General features: G+C 34.9%; 3 protein-coding genes across 11 annotated transcripts in view; all 3 read right to left on the bottom strand.

Moving 5' to 3' along the window:
* The window catches only part of LOC108973800 (serine-rich adhesin for platelets), a 74,112-nt gene extending 70,331 nt beyond the window's left edge, over positions 1 to 3,781 (bottom strand). For 8 of the 9 annotated variants that reach the window (XM_018941282.1, XM_018941285.1, XM_018941288.1 and 5 more), the window contains exon 1: positions 3,713 to 3,781. The gene's annotated coding sequence lies outside the window, so the exon portion shown is untranslated. Of the gene's footprint in view, positions 1 to 3,266; positions 3,408 to 3,712 lie in introns of those variants that run through there. The other variant, XM_018941283.1, reaches the window with a different exon arrangement.
* Positions 3,782 to 4,488: 707 nt separating this feature from the next.
* On the bottom strand, positions 4,489 to 5,954 carry LOC108973813 (ribonuclease P protein subunit p30). The gene is made up of 6 exons (XM_018941302.1): positions 5,701 to 5,954; positions 5,438 to 5,625; positions 5,315 to 5,383; positions 4,977 to 5,251; positions 4,831 to 4,910; positions 4,489 to 4,685 (listed from the first exon to the last, which is right to left on the bottom strand). The coding sequence occupies exons 1-6, from the start codon at positions 5,789 to 5,791 to the stop codon at positions 4,489 to 4,491; spliced, it is 900 nt and encodes a 299-aa protein (XP_018796847.1). The 5' UTR covers positions 5,792 to 5,954.
* A 587-nt stretch (positions 5,955 to 6,541) lies between these two features.
* LOC108973812 (tRNA-dihydrouridine(16/17) synthase [NAD(P)(+)]-like) overlaps positions 6,542 to 15,368 on the bottom strand; it is a 59,056-nt gene continuing 50,229 nt past the window's right edge. The window contains exons 2-8 of the mRNA XM_018941301.1: positions 12,054 to 12,267; positions 11,758 to 11,928; positions 8,863 to 9,022; positions 8,596 to 8,791; positions 7,782 to 8,030; positions 7,544 to 7,718; positions 6,542 to 7,215 (exon numbers count right to left, since the gene is read on the bottom strand). Coding sequence (XP_018796846.1) covers positions 6,694 to 7,215; positions 7,544 to 7,718; positions 7,782 to 8,030; positions 8,596 to 8,791; positions 8,863 to 9,022; positions 11,758 to 11,928; positions 12,054 to 12,239 — 1,659 coding nt within the window. The 5' untranslated portion in view covers positions 12,240 to 12,267 and the 3' untranslated portion in view covers positions 6,542 to 6,693. The remainder of the gene's footprint in view (positions 7,216 to 7,543; positions 7,719 to 7,781; positions 8,031 to 8,595; positions 8,792 to 8,862; positions 9,023 to 11,757; positions 11,929 to 12,053; positions 12,268 to 15,368) is intronic.

Here is a 15,368-nt window from a genome sequence, read left to right as displayed (position 1 = left end):
TAGAAAAAAATAAAATAATAATAATGTCAAATATAGGAATTGATTGTCTTAATAATTGTGTTCTTTTATTAAGATTCTTTCATTCACTTGTTTCAAGACTTTTAGTATACACACTTTATTTAAGCAGCAATAATTACTAAAGTGCATACACATTTAAAAGTGCACATTAAAAAGAAAAGATAAAACAATATTTTATTTATACACACTCAGACGTAATGCATACGTAAAGTCACAATGGATTTGAGTGCAAAAGAAAACTAGTAATGAAACATTTGAAGCATTCGCGATAATTATGCCATTTGGTAAAATTGTAGAGCAAAATAACAATACGTATGAATATATTGGCTAAATATGGAGCTGACGAATACAATATGCGCTTAGGATAACTAATAAGCTTTTAAAACGATTGTGATATCGGTAAAATGCAATAGTAATACCATAAATATATGTATTGTAGGAGATTTCTAATTTAGCAACCTTGTAGTTGTTTTATAAAAAAAAGTATTAATAGAAATTTATGAATGCTCGCACAAACATATTGATCTCAGCAGAATAAGAAAAATAAGCCTTTTGATATATGGTGATAATACAACAAATATAATTTACAAAATTTAAGCTACTCCACTATTTATTAACTGCTCACGTAGAAGATGAAAAACTGCAAGTTTTAGTTTAATTGTCACAGGTACATACATACATATTTGTACACGGCGTCTGTCAATTGTTTGGCAGTCCTCTTTGCTTGTATATTTTCCCAGCTTGTATAACAGCCTTTCGTGTACGGCAAAGTATATAAATATGCATATGTATTAATAGTATATAAATGTGCACACAAGCACACGTACTTTTGTATAATATGAACGCGTGAACATAGTTTAGTTTGAGATTCTTTTACTCATTGCTCCCTCAATTCATTTCATTTCATATTTTATGTAAATCCAGTAATCCAACCAAGTCTTTTTTTCGTCTTCTCTACACTATGCATGTTGTTGTTGTTGCCTGCTAATATACGACACGAGCGGTAGTTATTGGTGTTATTACTTGCTGTCGGTTGATGTTTGCGTTGTCGGCGATGTGGTCTTGCCAGTGTCAGTTTGACTTTTTTGTTTTGCCTTTAATGATGTTGTTGTATTTAGATACGAATTAATGCTTTATACAATTTAAGCATCCATTGAAGTATGTACACAGACGCACTTTTAGGTACCTTTGCATGTGCATACAGACATATTTACTTTTCGTATATATGAATGTGCTTATATAGTACTCAATTACTAGGTACCATAAAATATAATATCAACAACAACTAAATGTATCTGCGTATACGTATGTATAATGATTTCTTGTGCACATATGTACATGTATGCTGTCTCTTATACACATCTAGATGTGTATAAGAGACAGCAGACATATTTACTTTTCGTATATATGAATGTGCTTATATAGTACTCAATTACTAGGTACCATAAAATATAATATCAACAACAACTAAATGTATCTGCGTATACGTATGTATAATGATTTCTTGTGCACATATGTACATGTATGTATGTTTGTATGAGAATACATCAGCAGTTGAAAGTGTGGCGTATGTATCTTTAGCAATCAACTTACACAAGAAGCGTCACAGCGTGGCGCGTACAAACATCAGTACATTGTAAAATGCGTACAGATGCTAAAATCGATGTTCGTTCACATTCAAGAGGTGTGTGAAAGAAGCGAACAATAAGTAGAGTAAAAGCGATTTTGTGCGACAAGCAACGTTTTTATTCACATTTTACTCACATTACCACTCTCCGGCTTTTGCATCTGCTTTTCAAAATGGATGTAAATATCTACAAATGTACCCTTGTGTATATTTACAGTGCCAACACTCGGTCTGCCGGTTTCTACACAAGCCAATTTAAATAAAATGACCTGAATTTTTGTTAAACTATTCTCTATTTGCTCATAAAAATTACTTCATTTGAATTAAAATAATAAATAAACTCATATACAGGTATGTACAGATATACTATATGTGTTCAAACATCAGATGATCTCTCAAATATGTATTTGTATAACTTCAAAGCTTATACAAAAACAATCATTTTAATTTATTTCACTATTTCCTTTCAAATTCGACAAAATGAAATTTGTTTTCATATACTTTGTATGCAATAATTTAAAAAAAATAAAAATTACTCCAAGTCAACCTATATTAATTATAGAATGAAAGTTTGAAGTCAAGTTTTTATTTTATTTTTAAAAAAGCGAAGATAGTAGTAGAGTTAGCTAATAGTGGAGAAAGCTCAACGTCAATGTTGGTGCAGGTGCAAGTGACAGCAAAACGTACATATTCATGTTTTCACGTATCCACATACACACGAAATAGTGTATTCGGCGACATTCCCGATGACGACAATACAAAAAAAAAATTACAATGTTCATCGGTTTGAATGCACTTTATAACGATTGCATATACACGAACATTTGCGAATACGCGACTTTTTCTTGGTTATAAAAATTGTATGAAACGGCAGCCACTGTTAACTACCACTAGTAACAAATGAATTAATAATACCATAAAATTAACTTGAACTCTTTATATGTTATTTTCACGATGCAACCGGCAAAAAACTTTGCGTATGTAGATATATGTATATTATAAAGCATTAATTAGTGGCACCCAAGACGTCTTGTAAAACAATATGGTCATACACATTTGCTTTAAAATGAAAATTTATATGATTAAACTATTGTTTCATCATAATCGATGGGGTGGCATCGTAAGTGGTGTCACTGTGAGCGAAGAGCGAGACAAGAAAAAATGAATTAAAAAAGCAATCAACTAATTTATAACAAACTTCTCTACAACACAAACGCAAACACAGTCATTGACGTCGCCATCGCAATCGCCATCTCGAGTTGCCTCTCTATGTCGCGGAGACAAACGAAGCAAACTCGAATGAAATCAAATCCAGTGGGGTAAGGTGCGATGTGCGGTCGCGAATGGGGAGCACTGCTATGGGCACTGTACGACGGTCAAACGTACATACACGAACACCTATATAGCATTCAAGCACACAAAAGTCCAGTACCACAAATTTCAATTATGCAAATCGCCGCGCTCAGCAAGAGGAATTCCTTCTTTTCCGTTTTCACACTGTGTTATTTTCAACAATCTTTACACAATTATCTTTTAATATTATCTTCAGCATGCGGTTTTTTATCTTACTGTTTTTTTTTTCTCCTTAATATATTTCGTCTCTTTGAGAATTATTCTTTACTTGTTTCATTTCGAAGCTTCCTATTTATTTTTATCACAGATATTTATTGCACTTTGTTGTTTATGTTCATTTTGCACTACCGATCCACGATTTTTTATAATTCATTTTTTTACAAGCAAAAAACAAAAGAAAATTAACTGCTATCGCTTTTTGGGGAAACGCAACCAAATACTAACGATGAACAGCAGAAAATGAAAACGAAAAAAACCAACATCGCCTTCGTTGGCTATCGTTGACGCGAAGTACAGAAATTTTTCTTCTACTCGTTTTCTCCTAATTCTCGATTTTCACCGAGTGTCTGCAATCCAACTATAGCGAAAAATTTTCAAAGTATTTTATCGCTGTAATTACACAATTATTTTATAAAAAGTTTACAATAAACTATAGCTGATAGATTCATAAATCAACTTTTGGAATATTTATTAATTAATTTTCACTTATTTTACCGTTTACACAATTTTTTCACACTAGCACAGAGACGTACGCACCAAATCAAAGACCTCCATTTTGTTTTCAGAATTCATTCTTTTTGCCGACGACCATTCAAATGACAGTTCAAAACGTCGATCCACTTTAAAGCATTGCCATATGATTACACATTAATCTCAAACATTTAATTTCAACAAAAAGAGGAATTTGTGGAATGGAAAAATTACTTCCTCTTACGAGCGAATGTGATTTTGCTCTATCAAAAATATATATTTAATCTAAAACATTTGTTTAAGATAAACACTTCTAGCTCAAAAAACTTCTTTACTTTCAACCAAAGCTGCTGTTGATACTTTATATTTCGTTTCAGTATTACTAAGAAATGTATGGAAACAGTTCAAGATAAGTCATTAATCTAAACACAATTGGGTTAAATCTCCATATCTAAGAAGTTTTAATGTTGTCATTTCTTTTAGATGTGTACTTAAATTTTAAAAGACAGTATCCGGAGTGTAGCACATAGTATTTAACCTTTGTATGAACTAAAATGGTACAGAAATGTTGCTTTGTTAAAAAAAAAATTTTTTGTGCTGCCGTACTTGCTGGAAAGAATATTTTAATTTGCTAAAGAACTTTTTAAAGAGTACAAATGCTTTTTTTAATAAATTCATATAATAATGCTAATGAACAGAACTTAATTCGTTATTTTACTACCTTTTATATTTTATAAACCTTAGTATAGCAACCAATGGGGAAAATTAAACGAAATAAATATTTTTTATATCATTTATTTCTAGACAAGTTTCTTTTTCTTTTTACTGGGTGGTTCGGGCGAGTTCGTATCCACAAAATTTTCCATTTCCTCATTTTCATCACTATCATCAGCAGCTGCTTGCTCGGAATCATCATCGTCAGAATCAGATGAGTCGGAAAACACCACTGGCCCGGTTGACCTTACGAACATAAATGTCTTACCAATGCGACGACCCTCTGCAAAAATATGAAATCAATGCAAGCTATTTAAAAATTTAACGGTAGTGATAGGAAAAATCTCGCTTAATAATCATTAAATATGAATATGTACATAAGTATATATGTATATTTCGGTTATTTTTAACTTTAATATTATACGTACGAGCTCTCAAAAATAACTGTCTACACGCTTTATTCACAGCATTCTTTCCTTGATCCTCGGACAAGCCAAAGATATAAGCCCTAAAAAACAAATAATAACTGGCAGTTATTATTACCCTTCGTAGCGTAATTTAATTCATATATTACAGGTTGGCCACATCGTACGGTCCACGCAGTTCAAAAGGATTAGTTGCGCCGCTACTGAAAATTAAGCTTTTTGTTTTGCCACGAACACAATAATTGTGTGCCAATTTTATCATATCCTTGCGTACGTTGGAGTCTCTGATTGCTGGTCCATATTTTATTTCGAAAAATAAGCCTCTCTTGACACCTATTTGATATGCTTTTCGATTCACCAACAACTTTACACCACCATCAGTGTCGAATGTCACTAAGTCGCCTGCGAATGTTGTACAGCAGTGCTGAAGAAATAAATATGCATATGTATTAAAAGGTAAAAAATTTTAATTATAAATTTAAATTACTGTTAGAGCAGCATCCGTTTTTGGTTGACCGGCCACCAGATCATATTTCTTTAAGTTAAGTGAGTTTGTCTGAAAAATAATACAATTAAGTGGATGCATATTATTAAATCTAAAGTTGTTTACCATGGCATGCGCTACACTAACGTCAACGTATAAAATTGTTAATCTTTGTAAAATTCTTAGTTGATTTTTAAATTCATCTTCCAACGATTTGAATGCAACAGGGGGCGGAAATATGTCAGGAACACGCTTGGTAGCATCGCGTCTGCTGTGATCAAACACTTGTTCAATAGCAACAGTTTTGTAACCAACTAATAATTCAAATATGTATAAAAATAACATAAAAATTCGCAAACATATAGCAGTATAAATATCAAATATCTTACGACTGATTGCCTCTTTAATTATTTCTTTCAGCGCTTTCGAGTCCTTTTGATATGGTATGCATAAGTCATAAAACGGATATGTTTTCTCCATTATTAATTGCAAATAAACACTTTTTGCTTCTCTATGCAACTAACTGTTATTTAATGGAAAATTAAGTTTAGCAAGTTAAAGATTATTCATACTTAACATTAGTGTTTTATTTAATATTGAATTTATATCACTTTTTATTGTCAAATAGCAAAACAATTCAATTTCTAACAGAAGTGACGTTTATATTTTGATGTCGCCGGTTGAAATATTTACATCAGCTGTTTATTACACGTGCAATCTAGGGTTGCCTGATTTATTGAAAAAATTTGTTACGCAAATATTTGTATTTATTGTATATATATTCGCTATTTTTGTCAGATACAAACAAGTTAAAGTTTTAGGTACTATAAAAACTTAATAGAAATTTTTTTTTACATATAATAAATTATGCTTTATTATATTTAAACAAAGTACATATTTATAAATGATCAGCTTGACGAGCTGTATGTGTGCGAACTAGTCCCTTGGTTTTTGTGATAACGATTTCTAATTTTGCACACGTCCTTTTTTCACCCAAAACTATTCTTTCGTAGTAAAAATTGCGAAGCTCTGTGTTTTTCCAATTCACTATAAAAATTCTGAAAAAAAACCGCCGTCACTCGAAATAACCCTCTTAATATACGTCACACTTTTCTGCAATGGATTGTGTTTTCAAAAATACAAAACACTTCAAAGTGAGTGTACGTGTGTTAATGAATACGAATATGGCACATACATACTAATCAAATTTGGAAAGAACTAATGGAAATATATTTGTAAAACATATATTGGCACAATTTACCAATAATAAATTTATTTGAATATTGCATTTGGTACAACATAGTTTCACCTAATTTTTCTAAATCTAATACATATAAATATGTACGCAATTTAACTAATAAGTACACTCTAATCATTAGAAATCAACTGTTCCCACTGAGAACAGTATTCGTCTCTGCGCTGTGTAAAATCCTCGCCAGTTTTTCGTTTGCACTACACTCGTTTGTCGCTTCATCCACATCATCAGAAACACCAGAATTTTGTTTACACTCCTTTTGATTTTCGAATTTCTTCGCTTTTTTATGACGCGATTTAATCAATATACCATGTCCAGGACAATCGCGGTTTTCAGTGTAACATTTCTCACGACAACAGATGCGACATAAACGGTACTCACATTTAATGCCGACCGGATTCGCACATTGATCACAGCACTCCAAGCTACGTTCATGTTTGCCTTCTGGCTTATTGGGACGACGCAATCGTCGGCGTAACTTTTTCATGCGCTTGCGTGATATCTCATTGCCTTCGGGGTCGAAAAACTTACGTTTCAGTCTATTGGGATCCTCAGCAAGGCGCACCTTCTCAGCTATAATTTGTTTATGCAGCTCTGGAGGTACACGAATGTACGGTTGACATAGCCACGGTGGCAAGGATAGATTTAACTGTGAAAGATTAGAGGTCAATTATTAATGTAGGAGCATAAAAAATGTCATAATTTATAATCAGATAATTTCATTAATTTTTTTTTTTATTTATCGTTAATAATTTAAAATCTGATATATTTAAATATTTTTAAATAACAATAATAAAATAGAATTTTTAAATATATTTTTACTACATTGTTTTGAAAAAAGTTCTTTTTTTGCACAACAATAATAATAGTTGCTGCTCACACCTTTGCGTACAAATGTCATGAATGTCATTAAATAATTACTCATACGCAGTGTACCACAAGGCAAACAAGGTCGAAGCACTTAGGCACATACTTACACCCTCTTCGATGACTAAAACGCTGGGGTCTACCTCCTCCGCAACATAAACCTCCGCACCCATATGGAATGGCTCATATTTGTGCTTAATTTTTCCAACGACAGTGCGAAAATGCTCCAACTGATTCGACACTGCCAATTCTTCACGTAAGTCTGCATTTGGTCTTAAATTCATTCTTTTTTGGAAACAAGATAATATTATTAGGGTATTGCATAATAATAAAATTATGTATACATACAAATGGTGAAAGATTTTGAATAAATGTCCACGTATATAAGACACTGGGCAGGGGTATTGCTGCACAAAGTCCAAATACTCTGCTGCCATATCCCAGGTTTTCACCGATTGGCCCGTAAATATGCCTGGATTGTGTAGATTACCTTCAGCAGTCATGACACCATCGACGCCTGTTTCCGTCAAGCAACGCTTTATGTCTTCGAGACCAAGAATATTGCCATTAGCAAACATGGGTATTTTTATGTGTTGTCTATAAAGGAATAATAACAAAGTAAATCTTTTAGTTAAGTCTAAAGTGATTTCTAAATTACAAATAAAAAATATATATGTAACTGCGCGAAAATTGAGAGAAGAAAGAGGCAGTGCAGGAAAAAGTTTCAGGAGACAAAGTTAACCACGAAACATTTTTTTTTTTAATCTTTATGGATTTAGATTTTTATTCTTGATTTTGATTGATATTTCGAATCGAATACTTCTTTAGATACGGCTTTGAAGTTATGGGTAATTATTGCTACTTGAGAGAAAGAACTACTAGGGCTAGCGTCCTAATATATTAATAATGAGTGTCTAATATTGTTGTTGTTGGGAACGGTCGAGATCTTCTTCTTCTTACGCGGTTATAGCCAAGTGGTGGTTTATTGTAAGTTAAAGTTCATTTAAAATAGTATTTATAAGATCTTTAAAGATGCTTGAAAAAAATTGAACCCGTTGTTCAGCCATACAATCCATATACATATATACATATATAGTAAAAGTCGTATAAATGTAAAAATACTGTCATTAAAAATTATTTGAAACAAATGGTGTACTTGTACCTTACTTCTTTGATGTAACTCCAGTCGGCGATGCCCGTCAGCGGCCCCTTTTGTTCACGTGTTCGGCCATGTACGGTGAGCAGTTGACAACCCGCCGCTTCTAGCATTTTTGCATACTCAATCGTGCGCTGACGATCTTCAAATACGCGAATTTTGCACGTCACCGGCACAGAGAGCTGCGTGTGTAGTGTATTTACTGGAAATGTTTGCAAGCGTAAATATATAAGGTTATGCGAATGGTGGAAGCAGCAACAATACAATACGTACCAATTTCCGCCAACAGCTCCCACTCGTCTTGCAGAAATGCACCATAATGGCCACGTTTTGCAATCGCCTGCGGACAGCCCAAGTTGATGTCGACAGCGTCACAGTGGTCCTGTGCCAAGAGTGCAGCCTCCAGCAGCGTTTCTGCATCGTTGCCGCAAAACTGCAAATGAAATGGAAAGGATTTCGAGAAACACATTTAAAATGGAAAATGTCTTTGAACGATGGATTGTAATTTGAACAAAGCTCCTTGAGAGACTCTGTGCTTTGAGGTGCTCAATTCAAGGTTTTGCGTATTTCTAATGACTTTCTCTTGAATTTCACATAAATAAAGATTAAAACAGCGTGAAGACTATGACGAGAAATTTGCCTATTAGTGAAGTCAATGCCAATGTCATGACAGAATGCAATTAAAAATCATGTTTATTGTAAGGTTGCCTTTAATTTTGTATTCGTCAGAGATGCTGGGGGGAAATCGCATGTCTAAATATTCTTCATAAATAAAAATACTAAAATATTCATATGTATATTTATTATGTTCGGGCTGTTAATAGTACACCCAATCCTTAGTTCAATGCCGCTAGTCACTTCCACGCTGCTTGGTGAACCAATTTCGATATCTATATACACACATGTGTCCTTCTCATCTTACATATTGGTTGTCAAAAAAGTCTTGCGGTATTTTCGCTAGTTGGCGCTGAGAGCGCGTAGTTACAGTTTTATTCATCGCATCGGGTTATGCTATACCTTTTTGGAAAGCTCATTTCACGCGCTAACACGTGTTTGATTGATTGTCGTTTCTTTCAAGTCGTTCGTGAGTTATAACGTCGCAAACATGGTGCAAAATAAAGATAAAATACGGCATATTTTACAGTACTACTACGATAAAGGTAAAAATGCATCTCAAGCCGCCAATAAAATTTGTGCAATTTGTAAAAACCTTCAAAGAAACTCACCATCCAGGAGACAGCACCTATTAACTCTACAAACAACATACCGACTCTCCTCAGTTCGTTCCTTATGTATTATCTTCTTAAAGATATTTATGATCTTAGGATTGGTTCTTGAGAGACACATGATTGCTGTTGATCTAATTACTAAATTTTTGACATAACGGTTAGGTTAAGTTAGATGGCTTAGCAAAGATCGCAAGTGGGTTGCTATATGTAGTACGAGCATGAGGCTATATAAAAGAAGAACTGTGTTCGAACTAACAAATTAGTAAAAGCCACTACAAACATTACATTACATTACATTACAGGCGTTTAATTTCCATTTCCGACAGCTCGGTGGGATGTCAGAAAGTATGCGTTACCAAGTGCTTAAGCCTTGGCCTTCCAAACGCGGGACAGTCAAGAAGGAATTGTTGAATTGTTTCCGCCTCATCTTCTTACATGTAGCTTCTGCAGATGGCGTCTGGTAGGATAGCCAGCCTTACAGCGTGAGCACCAATAGCGCTTTGGCCCGTTAAAAGCCCCAAAACTAGGGAGAGGCGGTTCTATGGTGCCTTTTCTTACTATCTCATCAACTTTACAATTTTCTGCAATTCCGCTGTGGCCTGCACCCTTCGTAGTCTTATCACAAAGAGACTTCATACTACTAATAGCGAGGTTAGGCACTATTTGATCAGCCCTGAACGCACTGCCAATGGGTTCAAGGCTAGTATCGCCGCTCTGCTATATGAGTGGATTGTCGCTTCTCTGCAGGAGGCTGCAGTCCGAAGCAGTAAATTTGTTGCTACCTTAATAGCTGCAATCTCGGACTGCAATTGCAAGGAACTCTAAGCTGGAGTTGATAGAGAGTTTCTTACAGCAAACCCTTCCACCAACATTCCCCCCCTTCTCCTTCAATGGCTTCCACAACTTCCTCGCCTGTGCATGGGTAGAGAAGGACTCGCAAAAGTTCGGATTTTGTTCCACACATAACGGTATTTTTTGCTAAATAATATTACTTCAATATTCGAGAACTCTCATTACAAGTATTAAGCTAAATTTCACATTTTACATCCCCAAATTCGGTGTATGAAATTTATGTTAGGTTTCTAAAAGTAACGGTTACATAAATCCGAATATGGTAACTCTCTTTCACAAAAAAGTGAAATCGGACTTTACTATCTCAGCTCTCATCTACCGATTAAAAATATAAAGATTTTCATTACTTTGGCACATTATAATCTAAACCATGGGATCACATTTGATCCGGACTCGCCAAAAGATTGCATAAAACATAGTCAAAACACCTCCATTGGTCCGGGTCCGTTCCGGTTACGTAGACCCGACTGTCGTGGGAACGGTTAATATCAACTTACTATATGATCTGATCACAATTGACCCGGACAGTCAAACGTATACATCAACTTTTATAAAATAATTAAGTTTAGTTATAGATGGTCCGGATAGCCGTTATAAGTGCTGGCGAGACTTAAGACACCCGAGGCATAAGCGAACCATGGCGGGGAATCTCTTATGGTTTAGACTGCTTTTGCCGCGAAAATATACGCAGATTTATTCGAAAGTGTACCGATTCAATTTGCTGGAGACCGAAATGAGAGTAATTGGATTTTACAACAGCAGAACGCTCCAATTTACACAAATTTTTTTCTCGTCAGAAATCGGTCTGGGACTTCTCTTAGCTGTCTTATACAAATTAACTAACTTAATAATTTTCTTATATCGGAATATTGCGGAAATATTCCAAACATCCTTATTCCTGCTAATCTATTTTAATATTCGGGCGTAGCCGAACTCTAAAAAACCTTACTAGCTTTCACTTGATATTTTCCATCATCTTCTTCGCTTAACACCTAAAATGCCGCCTGCTATATTTCAGCCAAAAAATCACACCCTCTTTCACGTGCCAAAAGGTGGCTTGTATGCAATCTTGATTTGGCTAACAAACCTGTATAATTAACGGTCGATCTTCGGGGCATGTTTGTAGCGCATCCTTGCGATATTTCGGATCCTTGGCAAACAAGTTGCTGTGGAACATGGGCGAGTAGCACAGTTGGGCACCATACTTACGACAGAACATACGCCAGGCCAATTCGCTTTGATCCACCATGGGCGCCACCTACAAGCGAACGAAATACGAAGAGAAAGCATATTTTATTTTCAATGTTAGCACATACGAGCAAGGTGTGTAAGCTTGTATACACATTTATATTCATAAATTAAGTTTGCTTTTGTTGCACATACCACATACTGGGGTGATCCAAGGACTTTGCGGTAAAATTCATAACCTTCAAGTTTAGGGCGTGTTGTTGTCGTGTCTTTTGCTGCTGTATCACTTTTTGCTGTTTGTACCTCGGCTGGCGGTGCTGTAGTTGTTGTAGGCGTGGAACTGGCATTGGTTGGTGTGGGCGCGACAACTTCATTCTCCATCTTGTGCTTTTGTGACGGAATTTTACAACTGAAAGTTTAAGCACATGGATTTTAGAAATTAAAGATATTGTCTTTTTGTAAGACAAAAATTTCCTAACAAATAAAGAGAGAGAGAGAGGGGGAATTGTGAATATTTTTGATTATTAGTCGTTAAAGTTATGCTTGAATATATTTTAAACCCAGTTCAGCTATAACTGTCTTATTTCAGCTTAACTAACCTTTTACCGAACCATTGAGACAGTTTTTCCAAAGTTTGAGTTCGGGAAATGGTTAGTTAAACTGAAATATGTTAGTTTCAGTAAACTTGACAGCGATACAAAAAGTTCGTTCTCGATATGAAAGATAACAGAGACTTTCAAAATTCTTAATGGATGTACTCATAAATAATTCTGGACTTATACGAAAAGAGCTGAAAAAACCTTAAGCATATATTGGTTGTCAAAAAAGTCTTGCGGTATTTTCGCTAGTTGGCGTTGAGAGTGCGTAGTTCTAGTTTTATTCGTCGCATCGGGTCATGCTATACCTTTTTGGAAAGCCTATTTCACACGCTAACACGTGTTTGATTGATGGTCGTTACTTTTAAGTCGTTCGTGAGTTATAGCGTCGCAAACATGGAGCAAAATAAAGAGAAAATACGGCATATTTTACAGTACTACTACGATAAAGGTAAAAATGCATCTCAAGCCGCCAATAAAATTTGTGCAGTTTATGGACCCGATACAGTTTCCATTTCCACTGCACAACGATGGTTTCAACGTTTTTGTTCTGGTGTAGAGGTGGTCGAAGATGCGCCACGCTCCGGAGGTCTGTCGCTGAATTGGTCGAAAGAGACCGGCATAGTAGCAGCCGTAGCATCGGTCAAGAGCTGGGCATGAGTCATCGAAAAAATTTTATGAACAATTGAAAATTCAATAATATATTCAATATCGAGAAATAATTTCTCTCCGGGGAGAAGAATTTTTTCATTGCAGCGTCTTAATGGAATATTATGGAATGGATTCTCTGAAAGCTAGCTGTACATTTAAACATATCGATAGCGGCATCTAACTATCAGAAGAATCTGCGAATCTAGGTGCAATTTCCAGAATGGACGGTCTCGTCCGTAACCAAGTGTTCACTTGAATATATTTGCATCTATAGCTAAGAGAGCAAGAAAGTCGTTACAGGCGATGCAGACCACTATGTCCGCTTGCACCTGGAGAATTTCAAGAGAGCTGCGCTGACAGGCGCCAATGAAGCAAGCAAGAGAGTTGCAAAAAGTTTGTTCCCGCAGAGAGCAAAGATAGTGAGCAATTACCACAAGGGAAAATCTGTAACCGCTCTAGAACGGAAAAGTTCACAGCATAGTTATGCCGCAGAACAAAGATGCTGCTTTTATCAAATAGAAACCGTGTACGCTGTGAAAATATCATTATACCTCTAAATGCATTTTCGTTTGAAAATAATGCCACGATAGTCTCGAATATGTTACTTACGATTTCTGATTTTCTGTTCGTTTTAGATTCTGAATTTTAATTCGAAGACGATTGACTATATTGTAAGGAATATTTAGTTTACTTTTTGGCACGATAATTATCGAAGTTTCAATATGTTTCATATGACCAAAGGATGTTCCGTCTGATGAATACCAAAAATATAAAATAGGTCAATGAAGATTCTTATCCATTAAAAAATCTTGATTCCACGCTATTTTTGAATAATTAATAATTTTTTGAATAATTAATAGTTTTTTGAATAATTAAAAAATGTAAGAAATATCTTTGACATACATATATTAGATTAAAGCAAGGAACAGCTCTAAGGATTTTTTTAGGGATTTTCAGACACCTGATCAGGTAATTTATAAAACTCTTCAGAAGAGTGAGATCAGAGCCTAGCTGTATCAAAAATAATCATTTGTTTAGCTATTCTCACTAACACAAATAGTAATTACTTCGTTGCAAGAAATCTCCCAACAGTTCTAACCTCCAATAATTATTATTTATTTCTAAAGCTTAAAAGTCAGTACGTTTAAGAACAAATGTTTTATCTAATGAGGCACGAAATTTAAGCTTATTTCCAGACAGTAATTAGACACACATAAAATCATAACTTTCCACATGCTATGAATAAATTTGAAAATTTTTTAGTCTCACAAATTATGAAGAATTAATAAATAGGTATTATTTATTGGAAAGCGCTTTGTAGATAGAAAGTATGTATGGTATAAGAGATATATAGGTCAATTTCAAGCCATTTATTGAAAACACTATACATGTATGTGCACTAGGGAGGTTCTTAAATGATTTGAAATAATTCTTAGTATTATAAAAATGTATTACACAACTCTTCATGAAATCTTGCCAAGCTCTAGAAAAACTAAAAAAATTCGTTTTATGTTGCATGTTTTTCAAAGAAAAAATTTGAAATTATTATTTTGCTTAAGATCAAAACTGATTTCTTGATATCTTACAAATATATGGACTGATATCTCTATTTTTTTTAGCAATATATTTACTTGCACAAAAGCCGATCAGCAACTCTTCGCCTATAATGTAACTGTTGGACGCCTGTGTACTTGATTCCTAGAAAAATCTGAGCTTTGACCGCCATATGATTCTTAAATTAGAAAGCCTTATAAATGCAATGTTTGGTACAGTATCGCTGTATCGGTTTGGCCGACAAAAAACGCAACTTTGACTGCAAGGGCTATCTCTCCGACCTTTCTCGCTTCCTCGCTGCAAGGAACCTAAAATTCTCTCCCATTAAATCCACAGCAACCACATTCACTAACTGGACGAACGTGTACAAACTTAACCTTAAAATTTCTGTCAATAAAACTAAGATTTTAGGTGTGACATTCGAAAGCCTGTGCTCCTTCTCTCTCACACGACCACGATTATTGCCAAATTACAGAGCCGCAACAAAATCCTCAAGTCGCTAGTCGGCAGCACATTGGGAAAAGGCAAGATAATTGATGGCATTCTTCAACTACGTCGACGACACAAAACAATACGCCGACCAAACTTCGAACGAAACAAACTTCAGATATGCACTGACTGCCATTCACAGTGAAACCTTCAACGACTTTCTCTCAGTGAATCGCATACCAGGAGTCAAACCACCAGCCATTGCAGATGAAGAGCACGA

The sequence above is a fragment of the Bactrocera latifrons genome, unplaced genomic scaffold (assembly GCF_001853355.1).
Source record: "Bactrocera latifrons isolate USDA-ARS-PBARC rearing strain unplaced genomic scaffold, ASM185335v1 scaffold_50, whole genome shotgun sequence".
In the NCBI taxonomy this organism is placed as follows: domain Eukaryota; kingdom Metazoa; phylum Arthropoda; class Insecta; order Diptera; family Tephritidae; genus Bactrocera; species Bactrocera latifrons.
Note: the sequence above shows the minus strand (reverse complement) of the source record. Positions and strands in the feature narration are given on the sequence as shown.

Excerpts from the sequence above, each read along its gene's own strand:
- LOC108973813 (XM_018941302.1), bottom strand. The coding sequence starts at position 5,791 with ATGGAGAAAACATATCCGTTTTATGACTTATGCATACCATATCAAAAG. Across the intron at positions 5,252-5,314 it reads AAACGGATGCTGCTCTAACA|CACTGCTGTACAACATTCGC; the intron begins GTAATTTAAATT and ends TTATTTCTTCAG. Across the intron at positions 4,911-4,976 it reads CCGTACGATGTGGCCAACCT|GGCTTATATCTTTGGCTTGT; the intron begins GTAATATATGAA and ends TTTGTTTTTTAG.